Source organism: Vidua chalybeata, chromosome 1, assembly GCF_026979565.1.
Source record: "Vidua chalybeata isolate OUT-0048 chromosome 1, bVidCha1 merged haplotype, whole genome shotgun sequence".
Taxonomy (NCBI): domain Eukaryota; kingdom Metazoa; phylum Chordata; class Aves; order Passeriformes; family Viduidae; genus Vidua; species Vidua chalybeata.
Genome location: NC_071530.1, coordinates 105,543,934 through 105,570,621, shown reverse-complemented (window position 1 = coordinate 105,570,621; position 26,688 = coordinate 105,543,934). Strand labels below are relative to the sequence as shown.

The 26,688-nt window shown below is 36.3% G+C and overlaps 1 protein-coding gene across 2 annotated transcripts in view; it reads left to right on the top strand.

Moving 5' to 3' along the window:
- The window catches only part of ROCK1 (Rho associated coiled-coil containing protein kinase 1), an 82,714-nt gene extending 56,636 nt beyond the window's left edge, over window positions 1-26,078 (top strand). For both annotated transcript variants that reach the window (XM_053941246.1, XM_053941256.1), the window contains exons 20-33: window positions 694-878; window positions 1,600-1,669; window positions 3,095-3,189; window positions 4,474-4,639; window positions 6,128-6,221; window positions 6,573-6,661; window positions 6,990-7,178; window positions 7,313-7,478; window positions 13,916-13,986; window positions 17,746-17,834; window positions 18,969-19,047; window positions 19,166-19,427; window positions 20,192-20,399; window positions 24,573-26,078. In XM_053941246.1, coding sequence (XP_053797221.1) covers window positions 694-878; window positions 1,600-1,669; window positions 3,095-3,189; window positions 4,474-4,639; window positions 6,128-6,221; window positions 6,573-6,661; window positions 6,990-7,178; window positions 7,313-7,478; window positions 13,916-13,986; window positions 17,746-17,834; window positions 18,969-19,047; window positions 19,166-19,427; window positions 20,192-20,399; window positions 24,573-24,576 — 1,767 coding nt within the window. In that variant the 3' untranslated portion in view covers window positions 24,577-26,078. The remainder of the gene's footprint in view (window positions 1-693; window positions 879-1,599; window positions 1,670-3,094; window positions 3,190-4,473; window positions 4,640-6,127; window positions 6,222-6,572; window positions 6,662-6,989; window positions 7,179-7,312; window positions 7,479-13,915; window positions 13,987-17,745; window positions 17,835-18,968; window positions 19,048-19,165; window positions 19,428-20,191; window positions 20,400-24,572) is intronic.
- The last annotated feature ends 610 nt before the right edge of the window (window positions 26,079-26,688 follow it).

Sequence of the window (26,688 nt, the reverse complement as noted above, 5' to 3'; positions counted from 1 at the left end):
CTCTATCATGTCTTCCATATTTGAACTCCAATTCAATGTAACACTTTTTTTGTGTGTTTTTTCTTTTTCTAAAGAAAAAATTTGCTTGTGATTTTGACTGTGCAGTCTGATTGATGTGGATGATTTACAGGTCCAAGTTTGTGTTGTCTAGTTTGCATTCTTTCCTTTTGTTCAAGGAAATGCAGTTAGACTATTGAATGTGAAAACTAGGTACTAAGAATAATAGCTTCATCCTTACGTTTTCTTTACAGGACAGTGGGAATGAAGTTTATAACACCTGTCTTAGGGGTCACAACTCATGTAAATTAGTTCTTATGTACTTGGTAAGATGCATTTTTTTCTCTAGGTTGAGAGATTTTTAAGGTCTGAAATCCATGGAGAGGTTTGCAGACAATTTAGGTTCCTTCAGTTGTTGTCTTTGAGATAAGTTAAATCAGAGACTTTGAAATAAACTAAAAATGAGAAAGCTTTATCATCCTGCAGCATCATTGCCATAGGGTCTAAGGGCAGCAGCTTTGTGTGAGATTATTGCATTGAAGTGTTTGGAGATTCAGGAATACTTTGAGATATGGTACATGGTGTAGCATCTAGTCAGTGGTGTTTAATATAAAAAAATTCCTATGTGAAACCTCTTCAGCCACATGTAATTGGTTATTTAGCAAACGCTCCTAAATTGAAATATTTCTTATTTAGGTAAGGAATCTGACACTTAAGCTAGAACAAGAGACGAATAAGCGAATAATGGCACAGAATGAATTAAAGGCACAAGCTTTTGAAGCTGATAACTTGAAGGGTTCTGAGAAGCAGCTGAAACAGGAAATCAATACCTTGTTGGAAGCAAAGAGATTACTGGAATTTGAGTTGGCTCAACTTGCAAAGTAAGTAAAAACCTGAAGTAAAATGGAAAAAATTGCTTAATTATGCATGTACTATTTTGCCTGTTCCTGCTAGTGAATAAATTTCTCTGGAGCATAGGCATTTTTTCCTAAACTGAAAGAGTATTTTTAGCTGCATGTTATGATTCCTATGTAGCTGCATGTTATGATTTCTATGTACCCTTCAGTGTTGGAATATTTTTGTCATGAGCTACAATTCAGAACAGTTCTTGGCTCACCATTCTGTGTTAAGGCACACACACACATATACATGTGTGTGATATATATATATGTATATATTCCTCTTTATTTGAGTTACTTTTTTTTACGGATTGACTCTGATGCTACTTACTAAATCATATGGGACTTTTAGTACCTGGGAGTCAATAGTTCCCTTTCATTGCCTGATTAATTTTCTTAATGTTTCACTATCTTAAAATGAAGACATTTTTCATTAGACTTCTATCACGTATTCTTTCAGCTGGCTTAATGTTTCTCCACTTAGAGTACTTCTTGGCTTCTAAATTACATACTGAAAGGGTCACTGTTTTAGAATAAGAGCTGTATTAAATCAGAATTCTAGGATACAGCAAACTGTTGCTCTTTGTGAAGTAATATATATGCAAATGGAAGATCATTGTAGAGTACTGTTCTGTTAGAAATTGTCTTTGTCTTTTGTTAGTAGCTGACTTTTAAATGTTTCCCTTTTTTTATTCCTTCAAAGACAGTACAGAGGAAATGAAGGTCAAATGCGTGAGCTTCAGGATCAGCTTGAAGCTGAGCAGTATTTTTCGGTAAGACTTGTAAGGAATTGTGTGTAAGGAGTTTTGACATAAGATCAATTAACATGAATAGCTGAAACTAAAATTGTTTTAATATAAGTAACAGCCTTTCATACATCAGCAATTCAGAAAATCCTGCTTGAAATACAAACAAGGAACAAAATATTAGAGAACATTGGATGGTGTATCTAAAACGTTGTTTTGTTCTTTGTCAAAACTGACATTATGTTGAGTAACTCTTACCTGAATTATTCATCAGAGTTGTTCCTATCCTGAGGTTGGAAAGGAGATACTTTTCTGATACAATTGCAAACATTGTAGAGAGTTCAAAATCTCCAAACTTACTGGAAAATAGCTCATGCTATTGATCTACCATACATACATTTAAGAACCATAGACTCAGTAGCATTCTGCATGTATTCCTTATTCTAAAAAGCTACCTTCTCTGCACCTGAATCTCTGAAGAACCTTACTGGGTACTCCAGGTAGCCAAAATGTGTATTTCATAGATGGAGTTTGATCTGTTTAATCTCTGTGAAAAGAAACAATAGGATAAAAATCTCTGTAACACCTGAACTTCAAATACATTTATGAATACGAACAGACTCATTTCACTTTGGGAAATACTTTTAAATTTGGTTTTTCCTGGGAGAGGCAATAAAAAACTTTGTTTACTAAACTGCATATGATTATCATTTCATTATCTGTTACAGGGGCTTGTTCTGCATTTCTCCATGGCATACTGCTAATAAGAAGATGTAGAGCATTGTATTTCTCAGTTTCTTCATTTTTCACTAATTTGTAGTTTAAATAAGACATTCATAATTCAGTCTGAATATTTAGCAAAAGTAGTTTACTGTAGAAGATCAAATTTTAACTTTCAGAACTACAGGTGGTGGTAATAATAACAATATAGTTATAAAAACCAGAAGTAATTCACAGAAGTAAGTCATTTACATAAATCAGACCTCAGCTGAATCACTTACTAAGTTGATACAGGAAAAACTTAAAATTCTAAGAGAAGAGGTAAATGGACACCGAGAGAACTCAACAGGTGAAAGCACAGAATGGTGTTAGGCTTGTTGGATGAACATTTTGAGACAAGTGATGCTTCAAGATGCAATTTTGTCCTGTTTTTGTCCGGGAGACCTGTTCTGCTGTGTCACAGTGCCTTCTGTCTCTTCTGCAGCATGTGTATTTGTGCAGCTATATAGAAAAACACACGAGAAAACTGAAAACTAATTTGGTCATATCAGTTCCTTACCCAACAGAAACTGTTAAGAAACATCTGGGAGAGGAAGGAAGGAGGAAATTTCACTAATGACAGTATTGGCATGTGTTGGGGTTTGACAAATTCAAACTAAGTAGGCTGAAAACAAGGAGGAATTTCAGTATGGGATTTGAATAATGATTCTTTTTTTATGCTTTCTTTTACAGACACTTTACAAAACTCAGGTTAAGGAACTGAAAGAGGAAATTGATGAAAGGAATAAAGAAACGCAAAGAAAAATGCAGGAGTTGCAAAATGAAAAGTATGCCCATTATGTTCCATACATACACCTAAGTTTTTCCTTGTAATACTGTCTCATGTATACTTTGAATCAGATCTAAGATGTTTTAGTTCCTTTAGAAAAAGGCCTTAAAAGTGTTTCGTAACACCTTGTAAGTGGCAAATACATAGGATGTTACCTATACTGACTCACAAAGCCAAATATGGTTATTCATATTTGCTTTGGACATTATCATGTCTGTAAGAAGAATAATGACTTGTCTGAAAATTTAGTAAGAATCAAAAATTTTGAAAAAATTCAAATTTGTGGTTTTCATCTCACTAACCAGCTTTTAAAATTTGATTATATTATCCTGATAATTACTTAATATATTTCTATAGTCAGTAAAATAATTTGAGGAAAAGGTAACAAAGTCTTTGAAATTTAGTATATTTCTGATTACAGCCAAAGTAATTATTATTAACAACCATTAATGGTGATGTACTATTTTCTAAGCTATCAAATAAGAAAAAAAATTTAAGCTTGTTTTTCCAATTTCTTAATTTATTTCATGTTCTGAAGAAGGACACTGTAGCCTTATGCATAAAGTACAGTTTCTTCTAAAGTCTGTATCTCTTGTTCTGCTTGAGCATCAACATTGGAAAACAGTCTGAAGGGCAGAGGTTATGTACAGTGTTAGTTTTGTGCAGCATTTTGGTAGGCTAAGAAAGGGAGAAAGAAAAGATGTTGTGCTAATAAATATGGTGTAGGAGGAAAATATATATGTCTCTGCAAAGTTGTTCATGACTGGTAACCAACACAAGGAAATGGGGAGGGAGGAGAAGGTAGGCAAGACCTCCCCTATTCTTCTTGAGGTTATTTATTTCTTTTCCTACTTCTTTTTGTAGATGCTTTGTATTCTATTCCTTCACTAGTCTCTGCAATCTTATGTTCATCCTGAACATTTCTCACTTGGATAGAACTATGGAATTGTGATAATGGGCAAATGTGGATTAAGTATCTTTTGATGGACCATTCTGTACATATAGTTTAGTTTTATTTTCTGTTCCTCAAAGGCAGGAGAATATATCTTGGTGTTTCATGGATGGTTGAAATGTTAATGAAAATCACAGTAAGCTTGCTGCTGTAGCTTGTGTGGACCATCAAAAGATACAAGTGTACAGAATGCAGTTTTGTAACTCTTGTTTTTCTTAAGAAGCTAAAATAATGACCATTAGCTGAGTGGTATAATTTGGTTTTGATAGTCTTCCTGAAAATTTGGAATGTTTTGCATAGAAAAGGCAAGTCTTAATGTCCTTTTTACAGAGAAACACTTGCTACCCAGTTGGATTTAGCTGAAACCAAAGCTGAGTCGGAACGGTTGGCACGGGCTCTCGCTGAAGAACAGTATTATGAACTGAATCAGGAAAGCAAAAAAGCTGCATCAAGGCACAGACAAGAATTGACTGATAAGGACGTCATCATAAGAAGGGTAAATTATCAATACCTGCATAAATCTCTTCCAACTGGAAACCAAAATTCATGGTTTTAATTAATGAAGTCCTGTTGTGATTGTAAGTGATAACTAATTAAGTATCTTAAGTTTTGGGCTCACTTGGAACCTTTAAATTTCATCATGTAACCTCCCTAAAAAACAAAATGCATTCATCTGAGGTGAAGCCAAAATGAAAATGAAGTGAATGTCTATCATTCAGTTATTAAGCCTTTTGTATTTACTTCTTGTCACTGCCAAGTGTATTATTTAAATCTTGTAAATGTGGAGCTGTGTATTAGAGACTCTTGCTGCAAAGTAACTTAAAAAAAAAAAAAAACACTTGAGAGTCTCAAGTTTCACAACCCAAACCCCAAAATTTAATTTTTAAAGACACTTTATAGCATAGCTTTTGGATGCTAGTATGAGCTTGATAAATGTCTTTAACTGAAAAGTCTCAAACAGCAGGCTATATGTAGCACAGTTATTTTATCATTGTTTTTTCCCATTTAGCATCAGCTGTGCATGTTTTCCTAAAAATCCTGGGGTGTAAATTTCCAGATGTAACTGAGCTTGGCTCAGTTGTTCAAAGCTTTCTGTTAATGCGACCATGGATATTCAATCTCTGTGAAAAGATAGTGCAAATAGTGTTTGTTTCATGAATTTGCTTTTTTACACTTGAGATTTCCAGAATACCACTATTTCTTAAGCAGCATTTAGAAGATTGTCTGTGGCATCAAAGGAATACCTCCTTCCCAATATATTTTTGGTTTCAAGTTTCTGATAATTGTCAGACAGCTTGATACGCAATCATTTCTATAAGCTTCAAACAAAACCTTTATTTAGGAATACAATTATGTCTTGTTTTTCATACATATTTGTTAAGTGATTCTGGCTGTGGCAGTGAACATACTCACATATTCAAAGTTGACATAGGTTTCCTTTCCACCTTTTTTCTTTGTTTTGCAAGCTCTGCACATATTTACCTATGTCTGCTTTGTCTTAGTCCAAATTTAGTCTTGTTTTATCGTGATTTTCATGATGTGTGACAATTATCTAGCAGTAAATGCCTTGTGTCTCCTCTAGATTTAATGCTGCAGTTCTAGTATCTGTCAGTTACTTTTCTGTCTAGATGCAAGGTATCAGGCTTCTACATATTAGTTTTTCCAAAGTACATCCAATTAATATAAAATTGTCACATTCCATAACTGACAATCTAACTTTGCTTAAGTTGGTTTTTTGATTCCATACTACAGTGTTGTCAGTTCTGCAGTGATAATTTTTTTTTTCTGGGACAGGTATATTTTGAGCCTTCTGGTAAGTCAAAGCAGCACAGAATAATAGCAGCATTTTTTAGAAGTTCACATAGGCAGGTATTCTAAGTAAATGGTTGTTATAAAATTAAGGGTTTTAAAAATAATAGTATTATAGGTATTTTTAGAATTTATGTCAAGTTGTTTATTCTAAAATGTGTTTCTTTTCATGTAGCTGGAAGAAACTAATAACACTTTAACCAAAGATGTTGATTTAATAACAAAGGAAAACACAGAGATCAGTGAAAAATTTAAGAAACAAGAGGAAGGTATGTCATGTTTGGAGTTTGAATTGATCTGTTCTGAAGCACGATTGAATTTGAAGCATATGTAGAGAAATGGGAAGTGGAAGAAGACATTGTTATTTATCTTCCATATTATTTTGGGCTGGATGTTGGCTTTATTATTTCATCTTTGTGCTTTTCTGATATATCCTTTTGGTAATTTTCTGTCATTGCAGTAATGTTAAACTGGTAATCTTTGTCTTTGAAACTTGTATTTTGCTCAGTAGGGGCAGCAACAGGAAAACGGAATGGAAAAAATGCACTTAGAGAAGTAATTAAGTTTAAAAATAATTACCTTGTACTAAAATACCTCAAAGTTGAATATTATTTTAACAGATTACAAAATGAAAAAAGAGGAGGAAATCAGTAATATTAGAATGCATTATGAGAAGAGCATAAACACTGAAAGAACTCTGAAGACACAGGTACAACTTTTAATGCAATTTAATAGTAATAATTACTTTGCATTAACAGAGGTATTTAGTTTTTTTTGCTTTTGTGAACTAACTCTTAGTTCCTTTGAAATTAGTTTATATTAACCATGATGTACAATATGCATTGTTAAATTTACTTTTTAAAAAATAAGTTTTGATGCTGTGGATTTTTCAGTATTACTTCAATTTTGAGTAAGGGCCATTTATGTTGGTGAAGGGATTTTTTTTATCAGATCCTGTAACTAGAGGAACTGAGAAGTTTTTTATGAAACATGCTGTACATATCATTTTTCTTACTGGTTCTCCTTTTTCTTAACAGGCCGTCAACAAACTGGCTGAGATAATGAATCGGAAAGATTTTAAAATAGACAGAAAGAAAGCTAACATGCAAGATTTGAGGAAGAAGGAGAAGGAAAACCGAAAGCTTCAATTAGAACTTAATCAAGAAAAAGAGAAATTCAATCAGATGGTTGTTAAATATCAAAAGGAGCTTAATGAAATGCAAGCGGTAAAATAATTTTTTTATCATACTGTGGAATATATATATATTTTATATATATATATATATATATATAGTTTACAAAATACTTGGCTGCCATGTTTTTGGTAACACAGTAACTATGTGTGTGTATATAAATACAGCAACTAGCAGAAGAATCTACGTACAGGAATGAGCTCCAGATGCAGCTAGACAGTAAAGAGAGTGACATAGAACAACTACGAAGGAAAATCATGGACCTCCAGCAAGGAATGGATTCTACCAGTGTCGCCAGTCTTCCGACAGATGAAACGGATGGAAATCTTTCAGGTATGAGAAAAGCAGATTTGAACTACTTGGCTGTGTTGTGTACACGTAGTTCTGGAAGGTATTGTTTCAAACAATTACTTGTTATTGCTTCTTAAAGTCTTCTGGCTGTCTAATGTATCACATCTCCACTTCCTTTTTTTTTTTTTTTTTTTAATTTCATACCTTAGTTGCTTATATTTAAGACTTAATTTTTTCTCACATCACACTTCCCACTGTATGGCTTGGTATTAGCATTGTTTATATGCACTTTTGAGGAAGGAGTATCTTTACATCTCTTGTTTTTCAAATATAGTGACTACAATGTGCAGTATTTAGTGAATAGAAGACAGGGCCAAGACTTCTACAACTTCATGATTGTGTTTTATATCCTGAATGCAAAATTGTCTTGATCTTATCTCTTCTTATTCATGTAGCACCTTCTTCTTAGTCATGTACCACCTCTGTGACAACTGGCAATAATTGCTGATGTGAAAAATAATTGGAAGAATTTCCATAATAAATTTATGGTTGTATGGTACTCTGATTTAGCAGATTAAAATAAGAACATGTAATACAGTGTAGCCAGCCATTTCCATGCATCAGTACCAGGCACTGTACTTTGAGACCCACTGTTAGACTGATTAGTTATTTACCTCTCCCCTTGCCCAGTGTTTGAAAAGTGTGATCATTTAGTACTTCCACATGATCCACTTCTGTATCTCTCAATACAGGAAAAAATTTATTGCAATCAGATGTGCTTGACAATTTCTGTACATCATAGCTAGGTATATCTTTTTTCTATATGGTTAAGTAATTTTTAGAATTCATTGTGAAATATTTAATATATTTTTGATAAATCAGAATTTCATTGTAGAAAAATATTTTTAGACATACAAAACCAGAATAATATTTTGGGTATTTTATGACTTCAGTGGATGAGTAGTTGGATAAAAATAATTAGAATAATTTTAGATGTGTCTTTTCCTGTTAATGCACTTCATGCTGCTCAAATTGCCGCATTCTAGAGTTTTTCCAGGAGTCTTAGAGTGATTGAAATTTCAGGTAGGTTATCAGTCTTAGTACATGTTTTGATGTAGCTACTCCTTTCTGTGTCTATTTATGTTTCCTATCTTCCCCTAGTGTATTTTTAGATTTTTATTTTTAATTAATACTGTAATGAATTTAATTTTAGAATAGTTTTTCATTCAGATAATGGTATAGTCTTTTCCTTTGCAGCTTCTATTTTGTTCAAGAAGCCTTTTGCATTCTGGAGTTTGATCTGTAAATTGCCATCTCGTAAAGATTTTGTCTTTTGACAACATCTTCAAGGCAAACTTCCATTGGAAATTCTTAGAATTATTAGATTGGTTAAGGAACATTTTATTTCTTAGCTGTTACCTACTAGGAATTCCTTCTGGTATTTCTGAAGTAGCAGGACTTCTCAGGAGTTTTTCTCATAGATACTTATTTTCAGTGTATTCCATTTAACAGGGTTAAAAAGGAAATCAGAGGGGTTTTGCTTATTAAAATGGATTTTTTTTCTCCCCTCAAATTACAAACTGGAATCAAGCCTTATTGTTTTTAAGTGTCTTGTAATTGAAGAAGACTGCAGTTCGTAATTTTAGTAGAAAATTTCTGAAATCTTTTCAATTGAGAGCTTTAGGGTTTTTCCTACAGCAAAACAGACCAGATTTATTCTACTCAAAAGAGTAGTTTTGAACTTGCTCACTTCCCTTCTCAGCCATTTTCATTTGATGGCTATTGTGTATTGCATGGAAAACATGAATCCTTCCATCCAGCCACAGACACCTTCTCTATTTTTTTCTTAAGGGCAGTAGTGTGTCAGTATGACCCCATTGTGTCCTAGATCTTGGATGGACTGTAGGAAAAAGCCCTTTCTTTGCCTCAATAAGGAAGGTTATTTTCAGTTTTACCTCTGGAGATGTGTGTAATCAGGCTTTTGGGTACATAATCTTTGCTTCCATTTTGAGGCAGAAATTTTGGTCTGTGCAAGTCAGCTGTTAATTCCCATTGTTAATTAGAACATGACAGTTACTGGAAGTTCTGGTGTTCTTGGGTGAGGTGTCTACTTGTTAGCCCTCAACTATTTCTTTTTTTGCTAGCTTTTCATTTCTCTTTTCTTTTTTGCCCCTTTTTCTATACATGCCTCTGATTTTTTACTGCAGTTGTCCTGCTGGTTTTACTGTGTGATACAGGTAGGACCTCTAATACATATTATTAGGACTTCTCTAGATTTAGATCATGTCCCTACATGCTGCTTTTTTTTTTTTTTTTTTTAACTGAGTTTCTGAGTTGATCAGGATCTGAATAAGAAGCAATTTGGTAATTAAAAGAGATTAAGTGGCATTAGTGTAGTCAAATTTCACACACTTGTCAAAGAGCTTAGCAGAGGGCAAAAAAGGAGTGCAGTAGCATTATAAAGATGAAAAAGAACCCAACCAGCCTTCAGAGTAGAAATAGCCCATGCCACAGAAAGAGGAAATTATCCAGCACATAGGTTTTTTTTCCTACAAACGAATAATTAGTGTACAAAACAGAAGGTGACATATTACAGCAGTCCATTTGCCACAGTTTGTTGTATGATGTTGATTGTCTTCAACTGTGTGCCAAGTTCCCATCACTTCCACAGCCCAAACATGGCCATTCCTTCAGAGCACCTTCAATAGCATCTTGTTTAAGAGCTGGATGTGATGAGTAGTCAATAGCTGGTGCAACAGTTCTAAAGGCAAAGTCACTTAAAAAAATTTAAGCAAATAAATGGTTGAATTTTATAATAAGTAATTATAGTATGATTTATTCATTTTCCTGTCACAATAAAAACATCACCAGGGAAAAAATAAAAGTACAAAGTAATATAAGCATGTATAAAAGAACGATTCCATGGCCATGATTCTGGCAATGGGCAGTCTTTGGTTTAATTGAGAAAAAAAAAAAATGCTCATAAAATTTTAAGGAAAAAAAATTCTCTATTTAGAAACAGACACAGAGAAATCACATGGTAACACACTTTAGAGTTGCATTTCACTTGGAGGTGTTTTCTGTCTGCCATTGGCCTAAATACTCCCTCAAATTGTGGTAGCTGCTATGACAACTTATACTCTCCCAAGGTGGGGATTGGCCCCTTTACACAATCCAGGCTATTCTCAGGCGCTTGCTCACTTACATGGGAAAGATCATTATGTGGATGAAGGTTTTTCCTTGTATTCAATTCTAGGCATGTTTTGTAACTCTCACTCCTGATTATTGAATCAGATAGCCACTCATATCTCAGTTGGTGTCCAGTGTTAACAGAGTCCTTGCTGAAACAACTGAGGTATTTGCTTTTAAATGATGCTTTTGGAATGCCTCTTCCTTCTGGCTGGACTTAGGGAGTCTTTATACTTGCATGATTGTAAACCGAATTCTTCTTTGCCAAGACAGAACATAATCAGGAACATGAAGGTTTTTTCTCCTAATTGGTACAGGGCACTTAACTTGTGGTGAATTGCTTCTTTTCATCTGATTGGCAAGATGATTTAAGCAATTGAGCTGCCCTACAGCTTTAGCTGCAGCACATAATATTTTACAGCATATGTAGGTGTGTTTTGCACAAAGATAAGATGGGATAATAAATGTGTGGAGCATTTAAGCCAGCCAGTTTTATTGGACTTTGATAGGATTTCCTGAAGCAGCCTGAATAAACCTGAATAAACCCCAAAGCAAGATCCAGGCAGAAATCCTTGGTGAAATCCACATGAAATTATAGTAGAACAGTCTGCAGAAGGAAAAATCCAAATTGGAAGAATGGAAAGAATTAGCAAGATAGTATGTCCAGGTTTTTGGTTGCTGTGGAAGACTCTTAGGAGTAGGAATTCTTGAGCATTGGAAAGAGATGCTCCACTGTTCATGAAAGCACCCTCATTACTTAGTTCCAGAACAACAAAAGTCTTGTAAAGCAATACAGTCATGGTTGTCTTGTGTGATTTTATTGAAGTCTTACTGTTAGCACTCTTATCATACTGAATCCCTATGAATCCTGGCAGTCTGGATATTTGCCATGAAGATGTTTAGAATGCAAATCTACATTTAAAATATATTCAGAGATAAGTATAAGATATGTAGCCTTTATGGAATTCTTTCTTCATATCCTATTCAAATCCAGCTAGCCATCAGACATTTTTGAGGCCTATCTTGGGCTTTCTGGGTTGGAAATATGAGGTATCAATTCTGGTATTCTTTCCAAAATAGAGGAAAGTTGTCAGGCAATAGTTTTGAGCCTATTTTTAAAGACAGGAATGGAAGAATCTTTTTTTTAATCTAGATAGCCCATATTTTCTTAATTACTTAATCAGAACACTAATAAATATTAGTCTTCTGGATCAAATATTTGTGAAATGGCCAGATGAGCATTTGCAGTTGAGCTAAGTCCGTCAAGAGAAATGAAAATACACTATAAATATTACTTGAGAGGAACCTTTGTGGTGAGGTTGGAATGAAAGAGCTCATCTACCCTTTCAAGAGTACATTTGGTTCCAGATGAATTTTACCTTTGTTGAAAAGGAGTATGGTCAGGAGCTGTTACTTTCAACTGCAAGACATTATTCACAGCTCAGAAATTGTCTCTCATTCAAATAGAATTTGCTCCCTAAAATAGATTTGTAGTTGACAGAAAAGAATGTCAATGGATTGATTTGAAATACCTCATTTACTTCCTACTTCTTTTGAAATTGTTTTCAGAACATGCTGAAATAGATGGGAACCTAGAAAAACTTCTGCTGTCCCTATAAGCATCTTTTAAAATTCATCGTAATTTGGATCTTTCTAGATTTTCATATGCCACAATTTCAACGGAAACTTTTTTCCTTTTTTTTTAACAAGTCATCCTTCCTATATCCTTTTGAACCACAGTTTCCTGTACTTTGTTTTTTATTCACAATTCATCACTTTGTTTTGCAATAGAAACCTGAGTTTTAGGATGTTTCTATAATTTGTAAAAATGGAAGGACCTTCTCTTAATGTAAAAATTAATCAAAGTATTCAAAGCAATACTTTTGAATTAACATATTCTGTGAGGCCTGTAGATATGAAGGAAATAGATTTTCTTTTCCAAAGCCACTGAGTATCAATAACTGGGGAGAGTCTGGGATAGCAAAGTCCTCACAGTTCTTATGCAGAGTCCGCCCAGTCCTCACAGTTCTTATGCAGATGTGAGACGGCAGGGAAGTACAAATTTCTTTCATTTTTCTGAGAAGTTTTCTCACAGGAATGAGTTCTAACATGCTTTTCTTCTAGTTGTTATCAGTAGTTCAGTGGTCCTCCAGTCATTTGAAGCTATCCTGTATGGAGAAATGATGGGAAATTATTCCATATTCCTAAGTGTAGTCCATTTCTAAATATTGTCTGCTGTAAGGCTAATGTGGGAAGGGCTTTTACATGCCTAATTATAATGCCATGCTAGGTGTCAGTCCCATTGTAATTCTGTGTAGCAAAGCATATGCACAGTAACTTTTATACATTTGAATGCATTCAGTACTTGCTGGGATACACCTCACACAGAGTAATTCCTGAAGGACAAAAGGAACCAGTAGCTCCTCAGGACATAAATAGTTGTGGGAGAGTGTTTCAGAAAATTTTAACTTAATGTTTTTGAAGTTTTCAGTGCTACTATTACCTGGCTTCATAATTTTAAATTTTAGAAGCCACTCTCAGTTAGCTGGAAGGGCTTTCTAAATCAACAGTCCACATTAGGCAGAATGCTAATTTTCCTGTGGCCCTTTTTTGTATAATGCTAAATTATTTCAGTAGTTTAATGGTGGGAAAATAGGATATTACATTTCTCTTTGGATAATTTTTCACTGAAAATTGGAGTAAAACACTTGTCTCTTATTCTTTATATCTAGTTGATTCTTCCTGCATTCCTTATTTAATTATCTCCTATGCTTATCTTCTGTGAGTAATGGGACACCCATGTAGCTTTGCTTGCTCTTGTGCTCTCTCTCCTTTTTTTGTTTCCTGTGGAAAATGTGGATCTGATTTATTTTACTTCCTGCATCTTCCTGCTGAGTATTTTCATAAAGTCCCTCTGAATGTTAAATTACGTTTACATTGAAAATCTCTTAATTTAAACTGTAATATATTTTCAAAGCAAAGTCTTTCCTGCCTGGCTCTTTGCAAACCATTTACATACAGTGTTAGATGTTGGCATCAAGGAAAACAGCTTCACTTTTATTGTGCAGTAACTGTGTAATCAGATGTTGGCTTGTGATGAAGCATGAATTAAATCCTTATATCTTCATTTTATTTAGCTGTGCTTTTTATTCTGCTTTGCTGAATAGGTAATTGCCCATTACTGCATGTAGTACATCTTCCTTTCCTACTAGTAGTAGTTTGCTTTTGTGCTATTCTGCTTTATTATTATAAATACACAAAATTATTAAACATGCATTTTTTAAAACCAGAATCAAGACTTGAAGGTTGGCTTTCAGTACCAAACAAAGGAAATATAAGGCGGCATGGCTGGAAGAAACAGGTACAGATGCCTTTTTTTCTTTCTTCCTCAGTTTCATTGGAAAAGTTTCTAGGCATGTGATGAATTGGTTTTACAACTCGTATTTAAGAAACAAACAAAATAATTAAGAGTCATTTAGTGTATGTACATTACTGAAGAAAAAAAACCCAAGAAAATTAAAGTATGAAACCTTCAGTAATGACATTGTGCAAATTTACAACAGGGGAGGAAATGCTTCACAGTAAGCATCTTGGAACCATTAAAAATCACATTTCTTCTTTGAGTCAGCATCTTTATAATTCTGTCACTGAAAAAGAACCTCTTTGTGCAACTAGGCAGCACAGAGTAGGGATTACCACACTTAAATGTTCTGAAGGTCATGGAAGAGTGCATCACACAGTAACTTGCTACACATGATTTCAAGGATGTTTCTGTCTCCCTCACCTTTAAAATGATCGGTTTCTTTTAAGAATAATTGATTTACTCTCAGAAATGGGATCTCTGTGCCAGAATTCCTACTCCAAACAAAGCAGTCTTGTTTTGCCTCTGCAAAGGTTATGATCTGTTTCTTTGAAACATCCGATGTTCAAATTCAGATACTTAGAACCAGTTTCTGATTATCTTTTCTGGCTTTTCAGTTCCCCCCTTTGATCGTCTTTTAGTACAACTAAATACAAAAGTGAACATGGTCTCTAGAATTTTTTTAAATTTTAAAAGCTAATTGTATTAAACAGTTTCTTTTCCTTCATCTTCCTTATATTCAAAGACTGCTACTGGGAATTGCTGAGTTATTAATGACACTTCTGAAGTAACTTTCTAATTCTTGTTGAAAGGTATTTCTCAATTGCTCCTATTTACATACACATTCTACAACAGCTGAAAGAGATTCCTATAAAATTTAAGGGAGAAGGGATTCATTCCTGTCAGAGAAGCACTTGAGGGTTTGTATTGGGTCTTGAGCTGCTGTACTCCTTCTTTGAAGTACTACTACTTTCAGTGGGCTTCCATGGCCTTCTTTATACACTCCAAGAGTTTCAGTTCCAGACCTGCCTATTTTCACATCAATATCAGACCTTGGTGATTTGCATGTAAGTTAAAACCACCGCCTATTCTGGCTTGCTGGGAGTGAGTGGTAAGTTCTGCCCTATTTCAACTAATGGCCAGTCACCTTCCCCCCACCCCTTTGGGTAAGGGAGGAACAAAAGCAGAATTTATGGTTAACAGTTTACTGAACGCACAAAGCAAGACTAAGACAAGCACAATAAAACCAGCAGAATTAATAGCAAAAGTATACAGAAAGAGAAGGTGCTTTACCCACAAGAAAGGTGTTCACCACCAGGAACAAAACCAAATGGCAGATGCTTTCTGTAGATCTGTTTGATTGCTAAGGCTGCCTGAATCCTCTTGTTATAGAATGGATGATGCCTGGCACAAATCAGGTACCTTTGTTCTGTTCTGGATGGTATAAAATACTGTGTCATTTTTCTGTCAGAATGCTTCTAAATACCCTTTTATGGTTGTTTTTTAAAAGTGGAGATTATTTTTGCATTCTCTGACAACTGAAATCTTAAACTCATGACAAATGCAGCTTCTCCAGTGAAAGACTATCAGAATTTCTTCAGGCATGCCCAATATAGGCATATTTACTTGCTTCAAGATATTTTGGACAGTTAATCCATTCCTTTCCAACACTTTCCTAGTTTGAATGCGCTCACACTTCGGAGGAATTTGAGCTGCAGATGGATGGCTCAGTCACAAAATAAATTGTACTGATAAGGTTCCTTAACTAGCTGAGGCTTATATCAGTGAGACACAGTAGTGAAGGACTATGTTCACTCACATGTGCATTCTGTTGGCTGAACTGAACTGCACTTTCAGCTACTGTTGTAGCTGAAGTAAGCTGGCAGGTAGTCAACCTCCTCAGGTGCTTCTCTTCCTAATTCTGTAGTTTCAGTTTTGTGAAGGTGGGAGGTATGTGCAACCTCAAATATAGGCATGCCCAGATTAATTTAAAGGAAAAGCAAAATCACATTAGGAGTGTAATTGGGTTGATGCCTTGTGTTGTTACAACTTGAGCTGCTGCATTTCTGACTCAAATGTCAGTAGCACTGACGTTTTTGCCCGATGCGCTCTGAGTAATTTAGCTTAAGTTAGAAAGGGGTGAATGTAGAAAACTTACTTGAGAATAAACATTTCAGTTACACCTAAAGCTGACATTGAAATGGGTTACCCTTATTTTTATCTGGAGCTTCATTTCATCCCAAATGAAGATGATATAATATCCTTCAAAAACCACTGTAAAACAGAACTACTGTCAGAAGATTTTTTAATATGGTCACAACAGGATATTGACACTATTGTACATTAATTTTTTTTGTGAGGTTAGGTTGTTCTTTCACCAAGGCTTATATATAGTGTGATAATTGAATTCCTTTACAGTCAGAATTTGCATTTGTCATAGTTGTCATCTGAAGGGCTTGCTCTTGTCTCTGAAAGGCAAAGGTGCACACTTCAAAGATGAAAATGGCATTTGTTTTCTATTGGAGTGGATAAAGGAATTGAAGTACAGTCTTTTTCTTTAATAGGAAAAATCCCAGGAGGCTCACACTTAGTACTTACTCAAACAGATCAGGCTTTCTATTAAGGAATTGTGACAAAATGCCCTTTCATGGCTTTTTTTAGATGCCTTTCAGTAATTGAGATTTACAACTGTAGCTCACACCTTGCACAGCATATTTTAAAAAGGCTGTTGTATAAACTTAAGGTGACTTTCATACTCAGGTTTTGAGGTCAGCTTCAAGTGCTGTGTAAAATGAGGTTGAAACCTCCCTTTGTAGAAGGAGCAGACATTTATTCAAATTACCAGTATCTTCATTGTGCAGAAACCCATCCAGTTACCTGCCAGTACTTGGAATTCAAGATGAAGTATTGGTGCATTCACTCTCATGCTTTTCTGTTCTTCTGGGTTATATTATATGTGAATCTGGAGAGCAGTGTAGACCAGTGTAGAGCTGCCAGTTTACTGCCTTTAAATCCTCTTTAGTGTCTTACATCTTTCAGTTCCTTCTAAAACATTTGAAACTGCAGGGGAGGGAACAGTCACAGCAGTCACTGAGCTTATGCTTGTGGACAGTTCCAGCAAAGATGTTGGACTAGCAACTCCCAGTGGAGAGCAGCAGGCAGTGAATTCTAGTCTTGAACTTACTGGGAAGTGCTTAGGTTAGAGGTGTTTGATCTTGACTATCTCAGTGTATTTATAGCTACCAGATCTCTGTTTTGGCTGATTCATTTTGGCTCTTTATCAGTCCATTAAATTGGAAGTGTAGGAAATAGCAGGAGCCATGGAACTCTGTTTTAGCCTACCAGCAGTTTGTTATGAAGTAGCAGTGAGTCCTGAAGGCCTGTAAAACTACAGAAGTTTTTTATAACATTATCAGTAAGCGATAACTTCTGCTTTGTGTCACTCTCAGTGATACAGTAAATTTCATAATAACCTGCCAGTAGCAACTGGAATTTGTGAGTTTGTGTACAGATGGGCTTACAGAGTCATCACAAGCATTCTAGAGTGATCCAGGGACAATACAGTCACCAGTCACTGCAACTGTAGCACTGCAGAGCTGTCAGTAGTGTAGCTGCCTTCAGGATGATTTGAGTATCTCCTGATGTTAATTTGAAACCTTTCATTAACTCTGGCTTTTTATGTGCTTGTTGAGAGTATATTAGGATAAATAATTGCTTTTTAAAATGCAATTTCAACTGTTGTACCCTTTCTTTCCACAGTATGTTGTGGTGAGCAGTAAAAAGATACTGTTCTACAACGATGAAAAAGACAAGGACCAGTCTAATCCATCTATGGTATTAGATATAGAGTAAGTAAAGTCATTGTTAGTTTTGGATACGAATTGACAAAAGAGTGTTGTGTGTGAAATAGCAGATAGCAAATCCAGAAGCTTGAAATAAAAATACCATAAATAATTTTTAATTTCCCATACCAGTTGGAAAATGTCTGTCTGTGTTTTAGCGTACCATTAACAGAACTTTGACAGTACTTGTTCTTTATCTTGTGATTGCTAAAAGTTAGAGAAAAAGAGAAAGGATCATTGCTGTTCTAGTCCAAAGCGCTTCTAACTTTTCCAGCTGTTTTCTGTTTAAAGTGGTAAAATATATTAATTGTGATTCCTTTACATTGGTTATACATGAGGGAAATGGTGTCAAATATCACTGAAACCCCTCACTGGTACATGACTCTGATGTTTGAACAGCTGATTGACATTATGGGATCTTACAGCACAGTAATTGAAAAAAGATTTTAGAATTCATGAATAGATGTATCAGGGACTAACAAATACAGTGGTCTGGAAGGACTCTCAAACTCAGGAAGTGCTTCAGCTGCCAATTGCTCATAACCAGGAAAAGAGTTATTTTCTCTTTGAACTGTTTTGTAATCTCTTTTCATAAACATCTGCTACAGCCACTGTTGAAAACAGGATCTTGGGAGAGGTGGACTTGGAGTCTTGACCCACATGATGTTTGCTCCAATTTAAATAGTTTTTCCAACAGCTGGTGCCCCAGATTTCCTTTTGTGATGTTTTGGCATAGATCATTCATCAAGCCATAATATGATTTAGTAAAAAAACTACTGGATAGTATTCTATTTAATATGGTTACTTCCACCCAGGTTCTCACTAAGCTTTTCTAGCAATAATGTTAGACTTCCTAGTGTTTTGAGGAAGTATTTGAAAGCCTTTATCTTAAGTAAATTTACCATGATGGATCTTGAATCCATTATAAGATGACCCTCTTTCCATGCCGTGAAATATTTTGGTCGTACGTGGGTAGACAAAATCTGTATGGTTTATGAATTAGTTCCCAAAATCATATTGCAGTGTTGAAGTAGGTCATGTTGCTTGCATAATTTCTAAGAACTACAAAGCAGTTTGATAATTGTTCTGAACCATACATAACTTTTTAGCATTTTCTGATTCATGTTTCTTCTAATCTAGTAAGCTGTTTCATGTCCGGCCTGTAACTCAAGGAGATGTATATAGAGCTGAAACTGAAGAAATTCCTAAAATATTCCAGGTAAAAAGAAGTATATTCTCTTGTCTATTTAACTCTCTTGAAAAAAAAGGTGGCTTCTTTGGAAAGGGTATAAAAGTACTTAGTGCTTCAACAATAACACAGCAGTGCTCTTTTTCAGATTCTCTATGCTAACGAGGGGGAATGCAGGAAGGATTTGGAGGTAGAACCAGTACAGCCGGCAGAGAAGACAAATTTTCTAAATCACAAAGGCCATGAATTTATTCCCACATTATACCACTTTCCAGCCAACTGTGAGGCCTGTGCCAAACCTCTCTGGCATGTCTTTAAACCCCCTGCTGCCCTAGAATGTCGAAGATGCCATGTGAAGTGCCACAGAGACCACTTGGATAAAAAGGAGGAATTAATTGCACCATGCAAAGGTACACTCTTGGTATTTTTCTGTTCTGTATTCTCCATGTGGTTAAGCTAAACCTGCTGAACTACTGGAGGTGAATTAAAGCAGTTCAGTTTAAAATTAAACTGTAGTTCCATGATTTTAGATTTGGAAGTTTCTATTAAAGCAATAGGCTGTTACACTGTTTATGAACAGGCAGCTGTGGCAAACCGCTGTAGGGAGGTCCATGGTGTAACTGATGAAGCTCTGCTGAGGGCCCTGAGAGCACAAGGTTCCCTAGAGGTTTGTTCCCAAGTACAGGGCATCTCCTTGGTGCCCTCACCATTCCCTCTGCACTTACACCTGACCCATGCTAGGAACAATTGCAGGGGCTGCATCAGCAAGCTCTGCTGAGACCTTGCAGCGTGGTTCTTTAGCCACCTCACAGACTGGAGTAAAAGTTTCTCCTCTGTGCTGCTGTGAAGTGGAGTATTCAGGCTATGTACTCTGGAACTTGGCACCCACACAACTTCCCAGCTTATTAAAATTGTAATTAGTGTAAGTTTTTCATTTCTCGAATGTTCATGTTAGACTCAGTAATCTTAATGCAGAATGACAAATAGTGAAAAACATTATATTCATAATCCTCCCTGCTGTTTGGGGTCTTCCAAAAATTTAAAAACAAATCCAATATAAGAATGTATATAGGTGCCATTGTTCCTTCCAGTGGCACAGTTGGTGTGTCATAACTTTTACTTTGATAAGGAGCCCGGGTTTTCACTGAATCATCTTCCTCCTTTTTCCTTGTAGTGAGTTATGATGTAACTTCAGCAAGAGATATGCTCTTGTTGGCATCCTGTCAAGATGAACAGAAGAAGTGGGTGACACATTTAGTAAAGAAGATCCCTAAGACACCACCATCTACTTTTGTTCGTGCTTCTCCTAGAACTTTGTCTACAAGATCCTCAGCAAACCAGTCATTCCGAAAAGTTGTTAAAAATACTTCTGGAAAAACTAGGTGAGAAATAAGCTACAAAACCTACAGATCTTCTTGGCTAAAAAACCCTCCATTTATAAGTCCTATTCCGTGTGACATTGTGAAATAATTCCATAGTTATGGCTGTTGAAGTGCTGATCTAAATCTTTGCTCAAATCCCAAAGGAAGGAGCAGAATTTTCCTGTTATTATGGTAAATTTATCAGCTCTTCGCATTTGGAAAGGTATCATGGAGGTGGTACCTGGCCTGCCAATGCTTGGGAGGGAGCTAGTTGCATTTTTTTCCCATTTAAAGGCAAGGCTCAGTGGATGTCAGTAATGGCATTTAGCAGCAAGGGTGATCCACGGTCATCCCATCCGTGGATTGACTCAGAGCTTGTGTATAGTAGAAGTCTTCTGCAAAAGGGGCTGAAATGAGAAACTTACAGATTCTGACTGTTGTTAGGGCAATTCTTTTGTTGTGAGGTCAGTTAAGTATTAATTCTGTTCTTCCTCCCTGCTTACTCATGCCAGTTGTCTTTTATCCCAGCAGTTGTTTTTGTAAACTATTTGTGACCCCATGCATTAACCAGGACATGATGTAAAATACACTTTTTTAATGCTTAGGTTGCTGTAATCTGATTTTAACCTTTATTAGCTTCCTGATACAGTATGTGCGTTGTTTTCTCCCCAGATAACTGATTGAATTGACAGTATGGAGTAGAAACTAGTGTCTCAGTAAGAAAAGAGTCTTCCCAGATTGGCAGGGCTACCAAACATTCCTGGCATGAAATGCGATAAAAACAGACTTCTGCATGTAAGGAGACATAGGGTATGTCATGAAACACCCTCCTTGAAGGGAACAGATGAGAAAAATATGAAAGACAAAAAGGGCATTGATTTTTCTTGTCTCCAGGATTTCCATCCTAAAACCTAAGTGATGATAGAACGGTTTAGGTTGGAAGGGACCTTGAAGATCATCTAGTTCCAACCCACTCTGCCAGGGTGGATCAGGTTGCTCAGGGCCCCATCCAGCCTGGCCTTGAGCACTCCCAGGGATCATAGTTTTGAGGTCATAATATATTCAGTGAAGGCCTTCAAGATAATCACATACTTCTTTATTTCACATTTGGATATTTAGAGTTGTAGACTTCCTCTTCCAAAACCTTTTTGAATTGCATTCTGAGTATGCTCTCCATTTATCCTTGTGAGGTCCTCTGGTAGCTGTAATAACCAGCTTTCATGCATACTCTTTTGGGAGAAAAATCCATTTTCTTAAATCAATTAATTGATTATTTTTTGCTCTGTCTCAATAGAAGTGCTGGAGTTGCCTTTAGCTAGGACAAGTTTGCGACTAATCTGTTATAGGAGGAACAGATTTGGATATTTGAAAATTTACAGTAACTCTAAAAGGAATGGGTGTGTTTGGGGACATCAGTTACCCAGACAATTGCTGTTATTAATCCTGTTGGCATTGTCCTGTTGAGAGTGTTACAGAATCACAGAAATGCACAAGTAGGGAATGGAACTTCTTTAAAAAATGAGAAACACCATTATTAAAGCTCTTTTTTAAGATCCTAAAGATACAATGAGTCTGATAGCTCACCAGCACCAGAAGGAGGACAGCTGCACATTCCTGAGCTTTTATCTTGTGTCAGTTCATGTTTCACAGATAACCAGAGTGAACTGATCTATTTTTCAGCAGAAAATTAATCCAGGAATGTTTTGCCTAAAGGAAAGCCAAAAAACCCAAAGCATGACAACAAAAACAGTCCAACCCTAACTCCACAGAAGAAAAGCTTGTGATTGTCTGTTGGGTTCAGAAGTCACAGAGGTTTGGGGGAGAGCCTCAAGAACGAAAGGAGGAAGGGAGATGGTCTTGCACAAGTGAATGTCAGGTCAGATCAGCTGTTCCAAATACTGCAGCCTTGCGTTTTTCTCCAGTTGTCCTAGTGGTACAACCTCTGCTCACACCTTTCTCCATCACCCAACAAGATCTTCCAAGTTCTTAGGAAGAAATAAAGCTCTTAGATTTTCTGTCAATTCAGAAGTTAATACCTGGATGGTATCTTACCTCTTTAGCTTCTTGAATTTATCTGACAAGCTGACATGGATCAAACAGTTAACATTTACATTACTCTTCTAGACTGACCCCAAATCCATCAGTGAACTTGATGACATAACTGATATCTTGCTTCTTGATGATATCAAATACTGACAGAGCTTCTTAGAACATGTAATTAATTGTAAGAAACTCTGTTTTAATGCTGCATACTGTAGTCACTGATTGTGGAGAAAGAGTCCTATTGATCATAAGCCATTTAGAGAGGCACAGCACTTGAGCAGCAGGCGTGCTGGGTATGTGTGTGCTCCTGCCTGTCATGCTGCGTGGAGATGTCTGCAAGAGGGTAGGTGGGTGCCCTTGCACTGCCCTGATGCTCAGGGAGCTTCCTGGGTGTCTTTGTGACACACTCTGTCCCCATCAGACAGGGCTGACTGGAGTGTAGTGAGGCCTGCCTGGCACCTGCAGAGCAATGAGAGCAAACAATGAAAAGATTCAGAGTTCCACTGAGCAAAGAAGCATTAGAAAAAGGCCAGATTGGAACTCTTCATTCTGGCAGTTACACTGTGGACCTTTTTATTGGTTTTCTCAGACAAATTTTTTGTGAGTTGTATCTATGAACTAGACAAGTACTGCTGTGATGGACTGTGCCCAGCCTGTGCCCTGATACCACTACATATTCTGTTCTGTGTGTTTAGAAAGAAGAGGTGATGGATTTATTTTAGGAAAATTCACTTCTAATGTACCAGTGTTTAAATTTGGCTTATTAAATAAATTCACAGTGTACCTTATGTACTAAACACTTAACTGGTAGCTCAGCACAGTAGCTGAGCTCATTTGACAGCCTGCTTCTACTTAAAGGGGAGGATTTACCCTCTCCATCTTATTTTCCTTCTTTTCTGTCCTTGGATCCTGGATAAGTGCTTGAAATGATCCATTTTGGACCCTTCCATGAAGGGTCAACAAATTCAGTTTCCTGACGGTCAAAAAAATGTAGACTAACTGTGCCAAGCTAGTGAGTAGATCATTGCACTGAGAAGTGCAGTGATTGCCAAAACTGAGGACAGGTAAGTAGGAGGATGCTCTCCTGGGCTCAGGAAAGTGGTTAAGCAGAGGAACAGCAGGCTCTTCTCCTCTCAGGAGGCAGTCAGTTGTTAGGTCAGTCTCTATGGACTCATGCATCCTATAGTTCTCCTCCTCCCTCACCACTTTACCTAGGTGTGGGAATAAGAGGAGCAGCAATGATTTTTATGGGATGTACATGTTTAGCTTTTACTAAGTATCCGAAAATTGTTCTCTTGTCAGACAGTATAGCAGAACTTGCTCTCGATGATGGAGTCCTACCATGTAAGCAGGCATTAACTGTTTTGTTGAATGGATACAGATTTGAACACATGCTTGAAGACATTTCAGTACATTTCATTCAGGGTCTGACTCACCTTTCTTTGCAGTCAGTAGGCAGTGCTTCCTTGACTTCATGGAGAGGTGTCTCAGACCCCTTGAAAGGAGCTTCACATATAAAAGTTCATCCTAAGTTCTATTCCTCATTTTAATAACTTATCACTAATGAGAGTGAATCAGAACTTCGTGATGAACTTGCTGGCATTTGCAGTACTGCTTTGAGATTGGAGCCTACACTTTATAGCTTACAGTCTGCTGATTTATTCACGTTGTATTAGCACAGCTGAGATCTTTTGTTTTAATACTGTTGGACTTGAGCACTTGGTCAAGTTAATGCATGTTTGAAGAGGAAAACAACCAACCAGCCAAAATTCCTGTGCATCAGATGAGCTCTGCAACTGCATGTGCGTGCTCTTAGCCTAGAGAGCCTTTTCTTGTCCCACAAGTGAAAGAGGGTCACCTTGCAATTGCCATGAATACACCCATGATTATTGACTCTTAATTGCTTACTTGTAAAGCTGCAGTAATATTACCATCTGTCTGATCTCTGTGTTTGCTTCATTTTTTTTGAAACTGAGAACAGTTTGTGGAAGATGATGTAGGTATGATGTTAGTATTGTACCTTGTCAATTGAAAAAAAATTCTGTTAAAATCAAGTATTTTGTTCACTGAGGCTCTTGGCAAACACACACTAGTGTTACAAAGTTAATTTTTATATTTGTTATTAATTGTCTGTTTTCTTTTTTGTTCCAGCTAACCACATGTACAGTGCTTAATGGAACCTCATGGGATGCAGTCAGAGAAACAGGGCTTTTTTTAACCACACAGAGCAGTGCAGACGGGCTGTTGTTCCTTTCAACATAACTATCACAGGCTTCAGGGTTAAGATTGCTATTACTGTCTCCTCCTTGCTTTGGCACAAAAGCACGCTGAGGGTGTTTAATTGCGGGTTTGCCTCAAGGTAGATTAGATTAATTATTACTATGTAATGCAAGTTAAAGCAAATAAAGCTTAGCTAGGTATATAAAAAAGGTGCTGCCTTTTGGATTTTTTAAAAAAGCCTGTCGGTCACAATGAAATGCAGCCAACTTGCTTCGTACCAGTGAAAGAAAAAGACTGTTAACCCTGTGAAGGGGATATTTATGTCAAGATGAGCATATGAAATGGAGTAGAAGAGGAAGGTTTCTCAGTGAGAAGGACTGCAATTGCTTTCAAGACTCTTAAGTTGTGCTCTTGAAGACTGCAGAACTGCAGAACTAGCTTAAAATGAAGCCTTATCACTTGAACTTCAGTGCCTTCACTGCAGAGTTCTTTACAGCCTTAATGCTAACCACCCACTATGGAATGGATCAAAGTGTTAAATATTTTACATTATGCTTTACAAAATACTGATGCAGCAGGTTTGTAAAGGGGGGAAAACAAGTAATTGCCTTTAATCTATGCATTTTTGCCAAGCCATACTGAATTATTTTATTGTTAGAGGCTAGAAACTAACAGTAAAAAGAACCGAGTTTGGAAGCATATTTTGGGGTACATCATTTCTATTACTGTATAATGTATTGCCTTACAATTTTAAGTGATAACGTACATTAAGTTAACAAACATTTAAGAAATATATGCACTGTTTGAACTGTAAATTATTCTTAGAACACTTTTACTTGGTTTTACATTGTTCTTTTAGTGCCTTAATTTGAGATAATTGTATTATTGCCATGTCGATAAATGTAGAAACCTAAAACTAAAGAAACCTCTAAAAAACTATTGCATATCAGTAGTTTTTACTGAACTTTAATTGGTTGAAGTATTGTAGATGCTAGATGCATTTCTAAATTAAGTACAATCTTTGAGTGAGAATTCCTCTTACAAAGAAAGACTGATTCTTGTTCATAAGCCAAGAGATGTGTAGGCAGTGCAGGAAAAAAAAAAAACGCAAAAGCTCTGGGTGAAATTCAGGAATTTCAGTAAATGCTGTCAGACTCTTGCTTTGTAGCAGGAATACATTCTCATGGTATGGGCAGTATGGTTTTGTTTTATTTTATTTCTTAACCAAATACCTCCTCAGTAATTTATAATGGCTTTGCAGTTGTGTATTAAATAAGAAGCACTGGAAAACTGATTCGTCCTTAGGACGATTTGCATGTTTCAAGTGGTATTGAAAGCCGCACTGATGGATATGTAATAATAAACATATCTGTTATTAATATGGTAATGACTCTGTGCTCATTTAATGAGAAATAAAGTAATTTATGGAAAGACCCATTTGAAAATGACTGGCATGGTGTTTTCTCCTGACTGCAGCTTATACATCTTTCTAAGCATTCAGACATTGCAACAGTTTCCAAGTACAAGGTGCATTTGCAGCATAATGCCCAGGGCAGTCTGAAAGTAAGACTGAGTAAGTAAATACCATATTAAATAATATTTTCATTTCCTTATTCTGATGGCCTGCTGTAGTAGCCTAATTTATATTTATTATTAATCTACCACCCTGAGCTGGCCTTGTGATTGCTTCATCCTCCATGATGCAGGTTTGGAATTTCAGAAATCGCACTTATTTGTGGGAGGGAACACTGTTCAAAAGACAAGGCAATTTTTGTTGGTGGGGGGGTTTGGGATTAGGCTTGTTTGGGGTTTTTTTGAAACAGCCATGTACATCCCATGAAGCTAGCTGTCCATAAATCTCCCTGGGTAATCCACCAAGGCCTGCAGAACAATAGAGTAGTAAGGCCAAATTACATGTGAATGACTGTATGTCCTTTGAAGGTCACAGAGCTGGGAAGTAGAGATAAATAGAAGCCATTGATGTAACTTCAGCAAGTTCCTCTGTGTTGAGCTTGCTCTATCTGAAATGTCAGCAATATCAAAGCTG